This window comes from Pinus tabuliformis, chromosome 4_2, assembly GCF_031772625.1.
Source record: "Pinus tabuliformis cultivar Carrire ecotype Pingquan chromosome 4_2, CPIR1, whole genome shotgun sequence".
Taxonomy (NCBI): domain Eukaryota; kingdom Viridiplantae; phylum Streptophyta; class Pinopsida; order Pinales; family Pinaceae; genus Pinus; species Pinus tabuliformis.
The window spans coordinates 640,929,169-640,948,170 of NC_142304.1; the positions used below are offsets into that span (position 1 = coordinate 640,929,169).

Sequence of the window (19,002 nt, forward strand, 5' to 3'; positions counted from 1 at the left end):
TTGACCGTCACCATTGAGGTTATGGTGACATTTTTCACCCCTCACCAATGTCCATTTTTCTTGTAGTGATGCTCACCTATTACTATAAACATCTCCTTAGGCTGGTCATTCATGCGACATTAATATATTTGGAATGGTGATTCTTCTTCTAATTATTTGAATATATTTGGTTAATTACAAGCTTCCTAGTGACTTTGGATTTGATTTGTTAAGCTTGATGGATCCTAAAGGACCTGGAGGTTTTATCAAACCAGGTTGGCTCACTTATGGAGAAATCATGAACGGGCGATACACAATGCTACATGTAGTTGAAGACATTTCTCTTCAAATCCTATGCAAATTTGGGCTAACCCCATAGGAGACTGCACTTCCCTAGTTCAGAACTGGTGTCATTCCTCAAGCAGGGAAATGTGATTACTAGGATGACCCTTTCACTCTTTTTGTGCTAGAGATTTCCTTGATGGGATTTGCAGAACAAAGAAGATTACTAGATTACAGAAATCCTCCATTGATGGGAAAATAATATTTATTTCTTGGGAATTCAGAAATACTTGGGTGATTTAAGTAATCCCGTATACCCTAGAGGTCCATTATTCAATCCTCTGGGATTATGTAATGATGAAAAGAACATGAAAGATTTGAAGCTGAAAGAGGTCGAGAATAGAAGGCTTGCAATGTTGGCTATCTTGGATTATATCATTCAGGGCCTTGTTACCAGATTTAGTCCATTTCAAAACCTCTTGGATCGTTTGGATGATTCAATAAACAACAAGATTCTCACCAACCTGAAGATCGACTCCTCAGCAAAAAATATAGAAGGAATTACACACTGAAATTTCTTTTGGCTTTGACTAGTTCATGTCGGTTCATGTTTTTAATATATTGTATAATGAACCTTCTGTATATGTAAAATTGCAATGTAAAAATAGAAGGATCACGTTCATGTTGAATAGCATTACTATTTATTTATGAAATGTGTAATGAAACTTATCAAATTCTGTTGCAAAGTGATATTCATTTGTCATCAACTCCAGTCATTTCTATTACAATAATATGTTGTAGATTCTATCTACTGGGTAGTTACAACAACATTTGGTGCCTTTGGCACAACCTAATGTGGAATATAGGATGTAAACATAGATCGTTGTACGTCAGCAGGCACAAAAATCCTTAATATTTAGCTTAGGTAATCATTAGAGTCAAGTCTCGACCCAACAGAAAATCCAAACAATAGTCTGCTTTGTCATTTTCATAGTTGTTTTAAGTTTTAATGATTTAGCATTTACATATCTCATTCCCATGTCATATGTTCTACCTTGCTTGAAGCATTCCACCACAACCTTCCCATTCTCAGTGTCTTCACAGTGAAGGTTAAGACCTTGAAGCACTTGCCAACTGTAAAAACTAATGCAAATGTGTCTTCTTTTGTGATACAAGGGCACATTACAGCCATGATGCCACCAATAGGTAAATGGAGGTGAATCCTAAAAGGTCCTCATAATACTGTCTCATATGCTCAGAATATCAACTAACAAGGGTTGTAACAAGCCAAACTCATAAGAATCAAAGCAAAACACACCAACACTAGATGTGCCATTTATTTATGACTATTCAAAATCTACCAGAAAGCCACAAAGGACCTCCTGGGCACCTTACCATCAACGGACTTAGGATATTGGCTGACTAGGTGTTGCTATGGCATGATCAAGGTAAGTTGAAAGTGCCAAAGCTAATCTATTGTCGCTAACTAACAACTAGGTTGAACTACAAGTTCTTGCCCTAATTTTAACTAACTTTAGGTTTTTCTCCTCTTATTTTATTTAGTGGAGATACTCTCTTTCTTATCTTATTTTCGGAATGGGAGACTAACTATAAGGATTCTTCTCTTTTTTGGATGGAGACAAAAACCTAACATTAACACAGGACATGGAATAGTATGTACCAGAAGTGGATAACCTACCTACCAGGCCCTACCAACATCGAACCTAGATCTAGCCATAGTGACAAATAATCTTTGCCCATACATGCTAGTCATATCAACTTTCTCCATTCTGAACAATTCATCATATGCATAAAACAATTGAAGACTGACCACACATAAAATTGTACAAATATCTATATTTATAGCATGAGATATCATTAGTCGGAGTACCCAGAAGCTGTGGCCAAGAGGAATATAACAATAGGAATAATGTCTGAGGTTGTAGAAGAAAATATGGTGGAAGTGTCTATGAGGCCTGCAAAGTAAAAATTCTTAAATATTGTGATCCTGCAATAATATGGTTGGAAATATTCAATACCTCATTAGTCTAATAATATTACAATTATTAGTTTAATAATAATGAAAATTGATGATAATTGTGTTACTAAGTATGATGTAAACAATAATTCAAGCCAAGCCAATTCTTTTAGATCAATCCAGCTGAAAGAAGAAAAGAAAATGATAATGGAAATACCATTTGATTATGCATTTACCCACAAAGTCCAAGCAAACATATCTAGAAAAATATGGGGTAGGTCATTGTAGGATGTTTGTTTCTGCAAAAACATGAAAATAACATAATTTCAAACGTTTAATAGATTAGAAATCATCAACATGTTTTGTTCCAATTCAGACCATATTTTCTATCATATACTATACCTTTCTAGAAAATAAGCAAAAGGATTGACCACCATTGTTGCAACAACTTCTTTGTAAGCTACAAAGACAAAATGGTTCATTCCATTTTCGAAAGCGATTCTGATAATTATATTCATTCCTGCAATACATGCCTGAGCTGCAAGAATAGTGATATAGGGTTTGAGTGAGGCCAACCAACTGCCCATTTTTTCATAGTCCAGCCTAAAAGAACTTAACCAATCAAAATTAACATTTTCAAAAGAAGAACTTAACCAATCAAAATTAACCTTTTCAACTCTTTGGAAAACTATTATGGAAGGGGATTTGATTCAAGTTAATTTCATTCTCTTCAAATGTCATTTGGCGAGGATAGAAATAAGTAGCTGAAGAATCAAGACTATTAGGTGATAAAAGATTAATTTTGTTGTTCTGTGCATAATGTTTGTAATCACAACACTATAAATAGAGGTGCTCATCTTACAAGGATGTCTTCGGTTCAATAATTTTTCTTAGTACATGCTTGATGACTCTGTAACTCTTTCCTGTACTAATTATGTCACTGGTTCCTTTTTATAATGCAAAATACCTTGTTGATTTCTCGACCGGATGCATCAAAATTGTTCAAGTGAGAATATGCCCATATTTAAACAGCATAATCACAATCCAAGACCAATCACCAAAGGTACTACTATGACTGGTCTAAACATAGAGATTTATTATTTTGTTACAATGGCAAGTGAAACTTTGTGTGTAGTTTTCTTCCGGAGTTCTTGCATCCATAATTGTTTGCATCGATGTTTCAAGCCATCCACCGTGGCTCATCATCAGGATCGATCAGTAATTGTCTAAGATAGATCGTATATAAATGAGAGTAATATGGTTCTGCCACTACGACAAGAGATAGGGAAAGGGATATTGAAACTCAAAAGGTTAGAGAATTCTGAAGAATAATAAAATTATTATATTATATCAAATAAATTATGTAGTTATAAGATTGTGGAGTACGAATCCTTTGAATTTTTTGTTGGTTTGGGGAAGTATCCTTTCCATTCTTCCTCTAAAACTATTTTTTCTTGTGGCATGTGCCTTTATTCTCCTATAGAAATGCAAGTTAATGGTCCTTCTTTCCACAAAATGAACACTACTAACTAGCATATTTTTTTAAGGATTCAAATATTATATCTATCTACAATATCTTAGGAAACCATTTCAATTTGAAAAAACATATATATAGATATGTAAGAAAATATTCAATAAGAAAACATATGATTTACTTTTCAAACTTGCAAACTTTGGAGAATATTATCAATTTAATCACATTTAAATAAAAAATTAATTAAATTTATGGCTTAGGATTTTAATTTAATTTGTCTAGAAAATTTAATTAATTGACTTATGAGGGGATTAATTATTTTCCCAACCCTCTAATACTTAGCCGTGGTGTCTATTATGAGGGACCATGCACTAAATATTTTTTACACCAAGATTTTACATTTTAATACATGAAGGGGAAAAAATTATTCGTTATAGACCCTAAAAAAATATCAATTTTTGCAATACAAAATATTATCTATTAGACTAAGTGACTTGTAGTAAAATAATCTAGGCAATTAGCTAGGATTATTCCCAAATCACTTTTACATAGACTTGATCTAAAATACTTGGACTCGCCTAAAATCTTAGTGACAAAATCCACCCTAGCTTTGGGGTGATGATGGAGGGAAAAACTTTGTTGATCATTTGTGTTTAGAGACACGGATGAATAAGTGAGACAAAAAACCTCCTAGAATGGATATCATCACCAAAACCATAGGTTTACCTAGGCTGTTACATAGAGACACGATCATACTGAGAGTATTTACATTTTACATATGCAGAATGGGCTGACAAATTCAAAAACTTTCAGATGATGATAAAGTCTGAATGGCACAGACACTCGAACATGATAGATCCCTTTTGCGAAAAGAAAAAGGGTGTACTGCTTACAACCTATTAATATAAATTATATAATTATTAATATAATATTATATAAACTATTTTAGTAATAATCCTATTTTTTAAATATTCTCTGTTACAAAAAGAAAAAGGAATAGCTCTCCCCGATAACTCATATTTTTACCAACTAGGAATAGAATGAATGCCAAGAAGAATGATTTGAGGACACATAAATATATTTGTGCTGAAGAAATTGTGTTATGTCAAAGCTATTACAAAAAGAAAAAGGAATAGATCTTCCTCATAACTCATATTTCTACGAACTAGGAATAAAATCAATGCCAAGAACAATGATGTGAGGATGCAAAAAGCTAGTTGTGTTGAAGAAATTGTGTTATGTCACAGTCGTTACAAAAAGAAAAAGGAATATCTCTTCGTGATAAATCATATTTTTACCAACTAGGAATAGAATGAATGCCAAGAACAATGATTTGAGGAGACAGAAAGCTAGTTGTGTTGAAGAATTTGTGTTACGTCAACGTGGGGTCCAACGTGGAGATAGCTATGAATAAAAAAGACAATCAGGATCCACACCCAACAGTTAGTTTGGGAATACTCATACGGTAGAGGGTTTTTGACATAGGTGCAACCCTTGATATTAATTCTATGGTGAAATTGATATCTCGCTTAGGAGTTAGTCATGGGATTTTCTTGTGTTGAAGAATTTGTGTTACGTCAACGTGGGGTCCAACGTGGAGATAGCTATGAATAAAAAAGACAATCAGGATCCACACCCAACAGTTAGTTTGGGAATACTCATACGGTAGAGGGTTTTTGACATAGGTGCAACCCTTGATATTAATTCTATGGTGAAATTGATATCTCGCTTAGGAGTTAGTCATGGGATTTTCTCTAGAAAAACATCAGTGAAATCTTAAATAATTAGGAGGTTTTCTAAGGAGGCCAACTTACCTTTGGAGTTAGTAAAACCCACTGCATATATTTGACAACCCTTCTTAATACACTTACCTAACTCAGAGATGGTAATAGATAGCAATCTTATGGGTCTTTTTACTCGAATTTCCTATCTGACCCCTTTAATGTTGATATTAAACTTATAATATTTATAATTATATTATAATTAATAATATAATAATAAACTAAAAAATCTTAATATATTCACCTAAATATATATAAACTATTATATATATTAATATTAATATTTAATATTATATACTAAAATTTATATTAATTAATAGTAACTTAAAAGTCTTTTTCTTTCTAAATAACAATAATAATAAAATGTATAAACTTGAAAATCAACAATAATTAGATATCATTTTTGGGATTCAACTGCGTTAAGTAAGTCATTCAAAGTATGACCATTTCCATGAGAGGTAGTCGTAAAGTGACTAATATCTCATGATTTTTGAATAGTTCACTTAGCACTCATTGCGTCGGGTGATGCTCACAGGGGTGAAGAAGTGGGATTGAAACTAGTGAAATGTGGAGAACGAATCACATAGCATCAATCATCACTTCCGGGGCTTGCACCCGGTAACCAGGACTTCCCAGGAGGTCATCAACAATAATTGACATGTTTATACAAAAAATCTAACATGAAAATCAATTTTTGACGACTTAATTTTCCTCATATTTGTTCTAAATCCATTTTGTTTATATCTCACTCTTTCTTTTTCAAAGATAAAATAACTAAAGAATTATTGAGTTTCTGCAGCTCTAACAGATTTCTACAACAAATTTGACAGAAATTTCTGACGGAATAATTGAAAAAATAATTGACTCCATCCATTGCAAAGTAAGACAATAAAAAGGACAACAACCAAAAGTTAGAAAGCAATAATTCAAATGTATAAAACTCTTTAATTTTATAATAAGGATCAAAAACATTAAAAGTATAAATTATATACGCATAGTACTACCAAAATTCAAAATCATTATTACTAATCAAATGAGATCTAATCCGCCATTCACCCCTCATCATTACTTACGCTCCAACCCACATCCCAATTTTATTGATCCAATCACCCAAATCATGCTCATTCATGCACTCAACGATTAGATTTTTTCGCACTCTTTTATACCTTTGCCACTTACATTCCCATCATTCACACTCATCCTCATCGCTCTGAAACCCTTTGAACCCTCATACCCTGTAAATTGAAGGACAAACAAATAATATAACTAAAATCCTCAACACAGTTGCCTTAGCTATTTGTTCATGTGTTATCCTTTTATAAATTAAAAAGTTGTAGTGATTAAGATATATATATAGAAAATAAAAAAATCAATATATAAATGAGAGACGTGACAACGAAATTAAAATGAATATACATTGATTCGTAAATAATAAATTGATAAATATATGAAAACAATGCCAATAACGTAAAGCATTTTGAATAACATTTTTATTTGTTAGCCACGCTAATATGCGTAATTATACGTCCGGCTTCTTTTAAAATTGATGATGCATTTTTATTGGGCAACATATTAACATAATAAATATAGCTTCCCAGTTGAACCGGCTAAATTTTTTTTATCAACATAATGTAGATTTTAGTTTAATTTCTCTAAAATCTGATAAGAATTTATTGAAACATCAAGTTCGATAGGTACCTCTGCACAATCGAAGTGCCCTAAGGGTTTTTAAAAGGACTGAATCCATAGATATGATAAAAAACCAATCTAAATAACACAAATCAAAATTTCACTTCATGTTAACTATTTTACATAAGTTAACAATTTTAATTAATTTTATAAATTAACAATACATTTTACATCTAAATAAGTAAATTAACTATTTGAATTAATTTTATAAATTTACACACTAAGTAAACTTGTAAATACTCTTTTAAACCCAAACACAACATTAATTGTCATCAAATTTTCACTTCATAGAGAGGGTAAATAACTCCAAGCCTCTTCACAATGATTAGCTATATTATCAAAAGTTATGAGAGTCAAAGGAGACTGATTTCTTTTTTGGGTGAAGCCGGAGTTCGCTCAATATTCGGAATATCTAGAACAGTTCCTACTTTGTCTTCTGTACTTCCAAATTCTTACTCTGCCGTGTATTTCTTCATCGAACTAGTTAATCACTTTAAAAAAATGGCCATTCCCTAATGATCCTCGTCACCACTAAAGGTTTTGCGGATTTGCTAATATTGATAATGGCATTTTTACGGCAATTTTGTGCAAAACATACCGTTACAGATATATTAAGAATCAATAAACTTATTCACGGTATATTGTGAAATTGTCACGGTATATTGTGAATTTTTTACATAATACCAGTGGGTGTCATGGAATTAATAAGACCACAATATACAACATTAAATAATAATAAGTTACGATTTTGACCTTATCTCTGTTACCCTTAAATATTAAGTTACCATTTTGACCTTATTTGGGTTATGATTTGACGGGGTGCTATAATGAGTGTGTGAAAGTATGTTTTTGTATGTGTCAATATAGGGAAAAATTTAATTATTAAAATAGATAAAAAACTGAAATTAAGATCAGCCTTAATTGCCTATGTAAACATCGAAGACCTACTGCAGAATGCTTTACAATGAGTTACTCTTCTTTAACACTAACTCTGTAGAAGCAAATATAAGCTATGCTTGAATTTACACAGAGACTTCCTGTTAATCTGATTTTTGATTTCACAAAATTGTAAAGTAGTCGTTCTCATAGGATGCTCTACCCTGCTTCTGAAAAAAGTGTCATGAAGTATTTAAAAAGTGTCATGAAGTATGAAGTTCCCGCGTCATAAAAAAAGTGTCCTGATTTAATGCGTGCGTCATTAAAAATTTCAAACTCGCTGGCGCATAAGCCCCACGGGTGGGGGTTACATTTTGTTACACAATTTTACTTCTAGAAAAATGATATATCCAAAGAGAAATATTCAAATTTAGAGCATATTGAGATAATTATTGTCAAAAAATAGTAAATTTAGCCATAGTCTAATTAGAATTGTTTTACTGAAATTTATAAAATTTTTGATAATATTGATAAAATCTAATGAGAGTTTTTGTTAATCTAAATTACAGTTGTCAAATTTGAAGATTTTGAATGTCCCAATTTTTTTTGATGAGGCTGAATCTACTTCCACTATCAAAAATATGATTTAAATAATAATACTACAAAATTTCTTAAATTTTTTTCCCGGCCACTTTTATCAGGCAATTCCTCAAAAAAACCACTAAATTTATGCTAAAACCATTTAAAAACCAATTAAATTACAGAAGGTCGAATATTTTGAAAATTTAAATCTTTCAATATTAATGATCATTGAATTTGCAATCCATATATAAAATCGCTGTATTCAAAATTGATATTACAAATTACACCATTTTAAAATTCTTTCTAAGAGAGACTGCAAGACTGAAATTCCTTGAAAGCAGTGGCTAAACATTTGATCGACTACATTTTAACAAACCATCCACTAAAAATTGAGAAAGTCTTTTGAAAATATAGACAAGGATCTCAACGAAAATGAAAACTATGCATCAACCTTCGGCACTGAAGTGATATGTTGCTCGTGGCCGCGTCTACACAACTATCATAATTTGGAAGAATTAACTCTATAAAATAGGCAAACTTTCTAAACTATCTCTACGATGCAGGCCACCTTCCTCGGCGGTGGCGCTCTGACGCTGGATCCATGTAAACTCGTTGGAAATGCCATGAAACTCGGCTCCACTAAATATGAATTCTTCGTGCTGTGTCGATAAAAAAACATTTTGAATGACTGAATGTTCATTCTACTGCCAAATGTCATCCTCCCAAAGAGATGCGTAAACGGCATCTGAAAACATAATATCGCCTTTTGAATTTCCATCCAAAAGGTTCATGATGATTCCAAGCTCGACGGCAGTATGGTCCATGAAGATGCCAGGTTCTGGACTGACATAGTCGTAAAACGTAAAATTTCCTTCGAAATGAATGTCTGCTGTGTCAGAATCCGAGGTCGCTTGAGAATTCACTTCCGTTATTTCACCTTGTTTAATTGAACCCACCTCACTGATGCCCTTCTCGCCATCGTCATCTGCTCGCCCTTTCAATCCGATTTCATCTTCCATTACCCCGTTCAGCCTCTCGTCCTGGAACTGAATCTCTGTATGTGTTTCTTCTGGATTACTGTTAATAGCATCCATATTATCGATCTTCTCAAGTAAAGCCATAATAACACTATCATGCACCAACCTTCCGGTATTGGTTCTCTTTGCCCCGGGCAAAGCCAATTCACAATTCCAATACTCATCTGTCCCTCGCTTATTCTGAGAAACTAGTAAGGAAGAGGCCATTTCCGTAAAAAAATGCTGTGATTAAAAGTTAGAACACAATAACAAATACAACTACAGATAACCTCGTTTAAATAAGCTATGCTATCCTTTTAACTTCAAAGTATGATAGATGTCAAGCGTCAGTTGGTCAGTACTTTTTGCGTTCTCTACCGAGTCCACCGGTATGGCAGCAAAAAAATTCTTGGGTTAAAATATTTCAAGAAATCTAAATTTAGGGTTGTTTGACTTTTTTGAGGGTGGAAATAGATTGTTTGATTTTTTTAAGCTTAAAAATAGATTAATATCAGGTTATCTAAATTTTCAAAAATTTTGCATCTATGATATAGATTTCCAAAAATATTTGCTAGATTTTTTCAAAATGCCGTTGGAATTTCTATCCGTCCATTGCGCTAAAACAATACATGCCAACCATAAAATTTAGCCAAATACATTATGGGAAGAGTAGCTACCCTAACTCCATATATTGTTAACATTTAAAGTTTGGACAAACGTAAATCGTACCAATGTAAATCGTTAATTGGTCGTTTATTCCTTAGAACGGTTCAAAGTTTATTTTCCGGCTACACACCACCGGGAAGGACTGAAACCTGTCAAAAAGTCAATAAATAGAGGGAGTTGCAGTTGATGGATGAGAAGATTTTAAAGATTGACTGAGATCTCGCATGAAGTTAGACTTTCCCAACAAAACCAAAGTACTTTTCAGCTTATCTTTCCTTTGGTTCGTTCAAAGAGTTTTCGAACATACGTAAAGCTAGTCGCCTTTGAAGGCTTCCCAGGTACAGTCGTAAGGTACACGAGAAAATTGGAAATCAGATAGGCGACAGCAGTGACTTTCCCGTCATTTTACATTATCTTGTTTCATTTCGCATTCTGCTTGCTTATCTGGACTTAACTTCACTATTCGTGCAAGTGTAAATCAATTTTCGTTCAATCGGTGGCAGTCGAAATCAGGTTGCGCAGCTACGGACGGGGGTACTCGACCAAATTAAGAAACGCACCTAATTTAGAATTTGAACTGAGAGCGTTCGTGAATCAAAATCTTGACACGTCCGAGTCGTCCGATGCTCAGATAGGCGCCCGCAGGTTAGGAATTTCAAATCTGAACCCACCGTGTAATGCGCGTTTTAATCATTTCGACATAGAAGATTAACAAGCGGGAAATTGGCTGTTTTTGAGCGGCAAAGCACGGGCAATTTTCCTGTCAAATTCCATTTGAGTGTTGAAATATAATTCCAACTGCACATTTAATTTAGCTGAAAACCACGTGTTTTTTTATCGTACCGCTTTTCTTGTACGCTGGTACTGGTATTTCCCGAGACGGTTCCGATCACACTCACCACCTGTTGACGCGTATCCATTGGAACTGTTCCAAAACAGCCATTTCCCCGAAGGTAAAGGTCGGTACGAAGAGGCCTTTGGATATTAACCACAGCCGTTCGATTTTTTGAGGGTAGATCAACGGTTGATATATAGCAACAGACCTGCACATGAATTTGCGGGGAGTAAAAGTTCCAAAACAGCCATTTCCCCATAAGGTAAAGGTCGATAAGAAGATACCTTACGATATTAACCACAGCCGTCCGATTTTTTGAGGGCAGATCAACAGTTGATATACAACAACAAACCTGCACATGAATTTGCTTGGAGCAAAAGTTTCGTTTGACCGCCCATTAGTCACGAAAGTAATTTAATGAATTTATTATGTTCGTAGATTGTTGGTAACATCTTTATTTTTAATGTTTTTTGTTTTTACGGAAGTATGGGCATAGGTCAACTTATTCAATGAAAAACGAAGTGTAACACACAACAATGCAAATGAATTGTAATTTTTTTTTGGTTGATTGGGCATATGAAATGAAATTCGCAGCACAGCCTATGTAAGGGATTTCTTTTACAGCGGTAAATCTATGTAATTTTTACAGCAGTAAATGTAAAAGAAATTTTTACACACAGTAGTGTAAAATTTCTAAAAGAGACATTAATTTTTTTTTTTAAGTTTTTGGTGAATCCCTCTCTTAAGAGAAAGACGTTTGTATCAGGGAATTTATTAATGAATATAAAGTTTTTATGTGTGTGAAAAACTCTAGCTTCTCTAGCAATCTATTTTAAGCTTCCCTGTGTTAAAGATCATGTGGCAAAAACAGAGTATTACTCTCTCTTCAGTGATTTTGTTTTGGAATTTACTAGAAAATTCCCAACAGTGATATCAAAGCTTCTCGAGGCTCTTTGAAGGTGTCAAAGAAGCTGAAGGAAGCATTCTTGCTGCAGCAGCTTCTCCGGTGTGAAGACTCAGTGAAAAGTCCAAGGTATTTCTCAAGTTTTTTTTGTGTTGCTGTTGAAGAAACAGTCAGTGGTTTTTAAATACAGTCAAGTATTTTGAAACATAGTTAAGAGTGCAAGAATGGTTGGCTCCAGCACTAGCACTAGCATGGGTATCTTTAATAGTCAGCTCCCACAGTTTAATGGGAAAAACTATGACTATTGGGCAATAACCATGAGAGCCCTGTTTGCCTCACAAGACTTATGGGAACTTGTTGAATATGGGTTTGAAGAACCAGGAGATAAAGATGAGTTTAATAGATTAACTCAGGCGGAGAAAGATCTGTTGAAGAGAAATAAGAAGAAGGATTCAAAAGCCCTCATATTTTTGTATCAAGCAGTGCATGAGAGTGTGTTTCCAAGGATAGCAGTAGCCAAAACATCCAAAGAAGCATGACAAACTCTAAAGACAGCCTATCAAGGCATGGAGAAAATGAAGACAGCAAAACTGCAGTTGCTGAGGAGAGATTTTGAGAATCTTTGCATGAAGGAGTCAGATAATATTGACTCATTCTTCACACAAGTAATTGGTCTGGTCACACAAATAATGTCTCATGGAGAAATTCTTGAAGAAAGGAGGATTGCGGAGAAACTATTGAGGGTCCTACCCTCAAAGTTCGATGTGATTGTCACCACCATAGAAGAGACAAAGGATCTCACAAACTTTTCAGTTGATGAACTTCATGCATCACTGATAACACATGAGCAGAGGTTGAGTAGAAATGAAAACTCATCTCTAGAGCAAGCCTTCAAGACACAGATGTCCTTTGGAAGAGGAAGAGGTCAAGGCAGAGGAAACAAGATAGGAAGAGGCAGAAGCCAAAACAGAGGTGGAAGAAACAGTGCAGCAAATGCTCAAGGAAGAGGCAACAATCCAAATCAGAACCAAGGCTAAGGCAACAACCAACAAAGTGGACAACATCATGCTCAAGGACAAAGATATGAAAAATCCAATGTCCAATGTTATTATTGTAAAAAATATGGGCATTATGCAAATGAATGTAGGAAGAAGTAGTATGATATGAGTAATAGATCAAGTGCAAATATCACTAGAGAAAATATCAGCCAAGATAATGTGCTTTTAGCTTGTAATATGGCTGAAACAAACAGTGATGATATATGGTTTCTAGACTCTGGTTGCAGCAACCATATGACAGGAAACATAGCCCTGTTTTCTGCTCTAGATCAGAGTGTGAAGTCACAAGTCACACTTGGCACTGATAGTAAAATTTCTGTTATGGGAAAAGGAGAAGTAAAAATATTTACAAAGAAAGGTGAAAATAAAACCATAGCAGATGTCTATTATGTTCCTGGAATGAAGTGTAACCTCTTAAGTATTGGACAGCTTGTTCAAAAGGGTTACAATGTTTTCTTTGTGAATGATGTATGTGTTATCACAAAATCAAGCACTGAAGGCTGCCAATCAGTAAGACTCTATGTAACTATTTCAAACCAGGCTTTTGACTAAGGCTTAGCCTCCTTAGTTTGAGAGGGCTCTCTCAAAGGTTATGAATGTTGAATAATGACAAGATGGCTAACTCTTATAAGACACATGAACAAGTATTTTGGCTGGACAACATTGAATTGATTCCCATTGGGCTTATGGAGTCACTCATATCTAAGTAAACAATAACATTATCTTTTCATAGAAATCAGGGCACTTTACATCTAAATGTTCAAACATAACTTTGAAACCACAGTTTGCCAAGGCATACAGGAAGTCAGAGCATGATCCATGAGTTCTGAGTGATTATGCATTAACAAAACTGTAAAAGAACCTTAAAGAAAATATACCATCACACATTTGAACAAGAAGATCCATTGTGAATCCTGAGAAGAAAAAAACAGTCATTAGCATTACTGAAATTTGTTTATACATAAACCAAAACAGTCTTCTCCAAAACATCCAACCTCCATTACATCAAAGTTTGATCTATATATAGAGATACATCCTTAACCACTTTGAGCTTCCACCTCCAGCATGAGGAGAGCTCGAAGACTGCTACTAATTACCCCTATCTACTGTTTAACTAACTCATTAAATACATTAAGTGCTGAACTGGAAATACAAAGAGTCCTAATTAAACTACATATCTAATTCTATCTTCCTCGTATCATGATCCTTCTTTGCTCTTTGACACCTGTCTCCTTTCAGTTTGGCCGAGATAGCTGAGAAGAGGATGCAATGAACAAGGTTAGCATTGGATGTTGAATGCGTTGATGGTTCATTAATCATTATGATAAAACCCATGTTTTTCCGGTCCTTGTCTCCCACCATTCTTCAAAAATTAAGCAGCATGTTCCCAGCTCTTTAATACCCCAAAAATGATGAGCTTCACCATATTCCCAAATGTGCTGGAAGCTTCGTTGATTGAACAGGTGTGCAAGCCAAAACTATTCGTATGCACCTCCTTCCAAACCCTAACAACCGGTCATAAAGTACCTTTATCAAAGCTTTAACTTAAGACAAAACATTTCACCTTTTCAAAAAGGTACACTTGTCATTATCTGAAGGGCTATGCTAGCCTCATGTGGTCTCGTTAATGTTCCTTAGGTATTACCTTTGATAATTTTTTGATCCTTCCATCAAACTGTTTGTCTTCATCATAAAACAACACCTACAGCAGTTTCGTAGCGCGCTACGAAACTGCTGTGTAATTTCAAAAACACAGTCTTTGACTTTCCTCTGTTTGTATACCTTATCTTCAATTTCATTGCCTGAAAAAGGAGCACCAGCTTTGTCTTGTCTTTTAATATCTGAATCAGAAGTGACACAGCTACCATTGCCAAAAACTTGTTCAAGTAAATTGAAAAAGTCCTTATCATGCTTGTTGAATTCTTGGATATCACTTTGCTCCTTTGCTCTCTTTCCGTCTTTTGCTGGAGATCTAACAGGTGAAAAACATGTGTTCAATAACATGCTGTGCCCTCTATTTTTAGAACAATCCTTTCCACCCTCTTTAGAAAAATTCTTTCAACTGTTCTAAAGTATCCTTTGCCCTGGTTTCCTCCAGTGGATATCTTCGGAAAGTAGGCTCAAAACAACTTTTACAAATCCTGTGAAACCAAATTGTCAACACTGTAAGGGCTATCCTTTGGATAAAGATCTCGAAGAAGTGCCTTTGTATCCACCACTTCACTGGTATGAATAATCTGATCAAAAGGCATAAGACTATCTTTTGCTTAGTTTTCAGCCCAGAGAAAGATTTTCGTTTCTTCTTTAAAGCCCTGCAAACTTCATCTGGAACTGGTTTATGGATATCCTTATAGAATCCGCTCATCATTTGTAGGATTGCACTTTCATGACACAAATTTTCTAGCAGCTGGCTAGAAGGTTCAACAGAATCAGTTTCCACCCTAATCCCCGAAAATTTTGCTAATGATACATGGTTGCAAATATGATGTACCACATGGACAAAATGTTGAAAATATGTAACCACTTCTGCAAATCGCAGAACTGCAGGATTATCTGCCGTAGGCTTTGTGAAGTTTGCAATCAACGTAGCTACTGGTAACTGGCGAGTGCCATTTTGCATCAAGCAACCATCCTGAAGAAGGATAACACATGCATGGGAAAACTTTCCATTTCTAATATACACATCAAGGTAGAAGAAACCCAAAAGCTGATTACAAGATGAATCAAAAACTGAGTATAGTGACACATCAGGATGCCAAACTTCGATTGCTTGTACTGTCTCAAATTTTAGGCAAAAAAAACTGTTCATAAATTTTCAGAATCCCTGATGTAACAGAATCCACTGGAAAATATTGTTTCACAGTCGCATAATCTATTTCAAACTCTAGTTCTTCTGCTTTGTGCATATAGTATTGTAAATCCTCCATTCCCAATACAGCTTCTCCTTCCTCCTCTCTCTTCAAATCCTTAAGTCTTTGCAGTTCCTTAGCAGCTGAATTTGATATATTCTCTGATATATCCACTAGAAACTCCATAACCTTAAAGGTGTTTTAGCCATCTGATTCTCTAGTGCATATTCTGCATAATTAGAATATCCCAGCAAGCGTGCCATCTTATGCCTTAATTGGATCAATTCTTCAAGGATCTTTGTATTCTCCGTCAAGCATCTTTAGTCTTTTGCTACTGCCACAGCTTTCCTAGTTGTTCCAACCTTGCAATGCTTTAGTATAGGATAAGTATGGGTTGGCTTATCATTCACCCGTAGCTTCCCATCCTCTGTTTCAATATCATGATGACAGGTATTGCACGCGGTTACAAATGCAGGTGCTGTAGGATTATGCAAGTGATAAAGAATCATCATGAAAGAATGCTTGGCACGTGGCAAAGTATCACATTGGTAGTGATTTCCTCGACAAAAGCTAAGAAAGGCCTGACGGGTATCAAAGAATTCACTCTCCAAAATTTCATCTTTATCCCTAGTATCTGCAGGAACATCTGTCACTTCAACAGAATTAAATAAATGCTTTTTCCTTACTGTTGACAGGATGCCACTCCCTTTCATCAAGCTTTTGTTGTACCTCGTAACAAATATCACATAATTGTCAACTCTTACATTGGCTGCAAGCCCAGCGTTTGCCAGAAACAATGAAATGACAGTAATGAGAACATGCATATTGCAAATGAACCATAATAAAGTCTTTTTTCATTGGAGATATGGACTCCCCAAGTTTCTGCATTACTAAAGCATCCTTTGAGGCATTGCTTGCAAGCTCAGCTTGTGATGCAGCTTCTGATGCTCTTTTGGTTGCAGTTTTCTTGGTCTTTCCTTTCGCTTGTTGAAGTTGCATTATCATATCTTTTGCAGCGCCTGGCCAATAATCACCATCAAAAAATGACAAGCGAGCTGCAGTTACCTTAGCCTTGCATTCACCAGTGGACATAAACATGACAGCTGGGTAAGGTCTGCTATGGATTAGGACAAATCCCCGATTTCGTAGCGCGCTACGAAACCACCTAACATGTAGCGCTGCGAAACTGCTAAAAAGGATTTATGCGCTGCGAAAACACTTTGTCCTTAAGCTAGTCTGAGCAATTTTGGCAACAGAATTTTCAGTGATAACAGTGGCTCCACTTGGGATAGTGTGCCCTTGTGGTACACTAAGAACTCGCAGGTCCAGTGCCTTATAAAATTTATTTGACAAACATCTTATTTAAGTTCCTTGGGCCTTCACCTCGGGCTTTAGCTGGATGATCACTGTAGGAGAAAGAAAACTACATCTACTGAAAAAAATGCTCAGTCAACCTTGAGCTTATTTGCAATTTCCTACCTACCTACCCTATCAATTTCAAACTTCTTTCAGCTCAATCAATGTGAAATTTCCAATGTAGCCAATCATTTGTCTTATCTGATATTTGATTTCTTTGACTGCATCGGAGTTCTGAGCCAATATGATAGTATGATAACCGCTGCCACTGAAATTGTCTCTGATCTTTATAGAAAAACTGAAACACTGGAGAGTAAAACTCTTCCATGTAATCAGCTATAGGATCCCAGAATACATGATCAGCTTGATTTTTCTTGTAACTTTCTGGTTGTGCAAACTGATCTTCAACAACAGTGTTCAGTTCCTCAATCGTGAAAGAGAAAGGAACCAGCATTGTCTCCTTGCGTTCTACCATAGAAAACTTCTGAAAATAATGATCATGATTATGAAAACTACATGCCTGAATTTGACCTTCTACACCTTCAATTTCTTTCTCAATGTCCTCAGCAACTTCATCCAAAAATCTCATCTTATCCTCTGCCTGAGGGTCATAGAAAAGTTCCTCCAATATTTCTTCTTGCTGGGTGCAATCAATTTCATCTTCATCATGATCTGAAGCCTGACAAATCTGATGCATCTCTACATCAATATCTAAGGATAAAACATGGTTTTCACAAGTAAACTCCTGCTGCTCTTCATACTGTGTTTCATGGAATGTTATACCTTCTCCTTGGTGCTGGAATGCATTGTTATGAAGAGCCTCTAAAATTTCTTCATCCGTAAACTCATCATCATCATAACAATCCTTCAAATACTGAATGAGATTTAAAGAATGCCTACAGCAATCTTTAAGCAGCAATAAGGAAGGATAACCTTCTTTATACATTTCACAGAATTCATCATGAAAACTAGCAAGCGAATATATTGAACCATTTTCCAAACTTTTATACCAAGACCATGCTTTTCCTTCTAAAGTGGTCATAAACATTTTCATGAGACAATCTTCAGGGAAATGAACCTTAAGACTGCGTACATGCATATGGAATTTAACCAAATGGAGAGCAGCATTATCCTTCTTTTCATCTTTGAATATTGGAAGATCATCTAACCAATCAACCTTTGGCATAGGATTTGGAAAACCAGGGATATGAGACCGATCCATAGGAGCATACCTGGCATTCATTCTTGCAGTAGAATCCATCTTGAAACTTCATCAAGCTACTGATCTTCTAGCAGTGGAGTCACCTTCCAATTTGTTATTTGATGTGTGGAGTCGCCAAGGTAGTTTTGCAGCCTCAAAAAGATGTCTGAGCTCCTGCTACCTTCAGAAGTTCAGCTTCATGATTTTGGGAATGAATAATCTTCAGGCTCCCGGCAGACGCACCAAAATGTTATCACAAAATCAAGCACTGAAGGCTGCCAATCAGTAAGACTCTGTGTAACTATTTCAAACCAGGCTTTTGACTAAGGCTTAGCCTCCTTAGTCTGAGAGGGCTCTCTCAAAGGTTATGAATGTTGAATAATGACAAGATGGCTAACTCTTATAAGACACATGAACAAGTATTTTGGCTGGACAACATTGAATTGATTCCCATTGGGCTTATGGAGTCACTCATA

The 19,002-nt window shown here is 35.2% G+C and overlaps 1 protein-coding gene and 2 pseudogenes across 1 annotated transcript; 1 reads left to right on the forward strand and 2 right to left on the reverse strand.

Annotated features, from left to right (window-relative positions):
* The window catches only part of LOC149170993 (photosystem I chlorophyll a/b-binding protein 3-1, chloroplastic pseudogene), a 38,315-nt pseudogene extending 37,482 nt beyond the window's left edge, over positions 1-833 (forward strand).
* An 8,396-nt stretch (positions 834-9,229) lies between these two features.
* LOC149170994 (uncharacterized) lies at positions 9,230-9,885 on the reverse strand. The gene has a single exon (XM_089425804.1). The coding sequence runs from the start codon at positions 9,883-9,885 to the stop codon at positions 9,343-9,345; it is 543 nt and encodes a 180-aa protein (XP_089281930.1). The 3' UTR covers positions 9,230-9,342.
* A 1,146-nt stretch (positions 9,886-11,031) lies between these two features.
* Positions 11,032-17,067, reverse strand: LOC149170995 (putative thimet oligopeptidase; annotated as a pseudogene).
* Between the last annotated feature and the right edge of the window lie 1,935 nt (positions 17,068-19,002).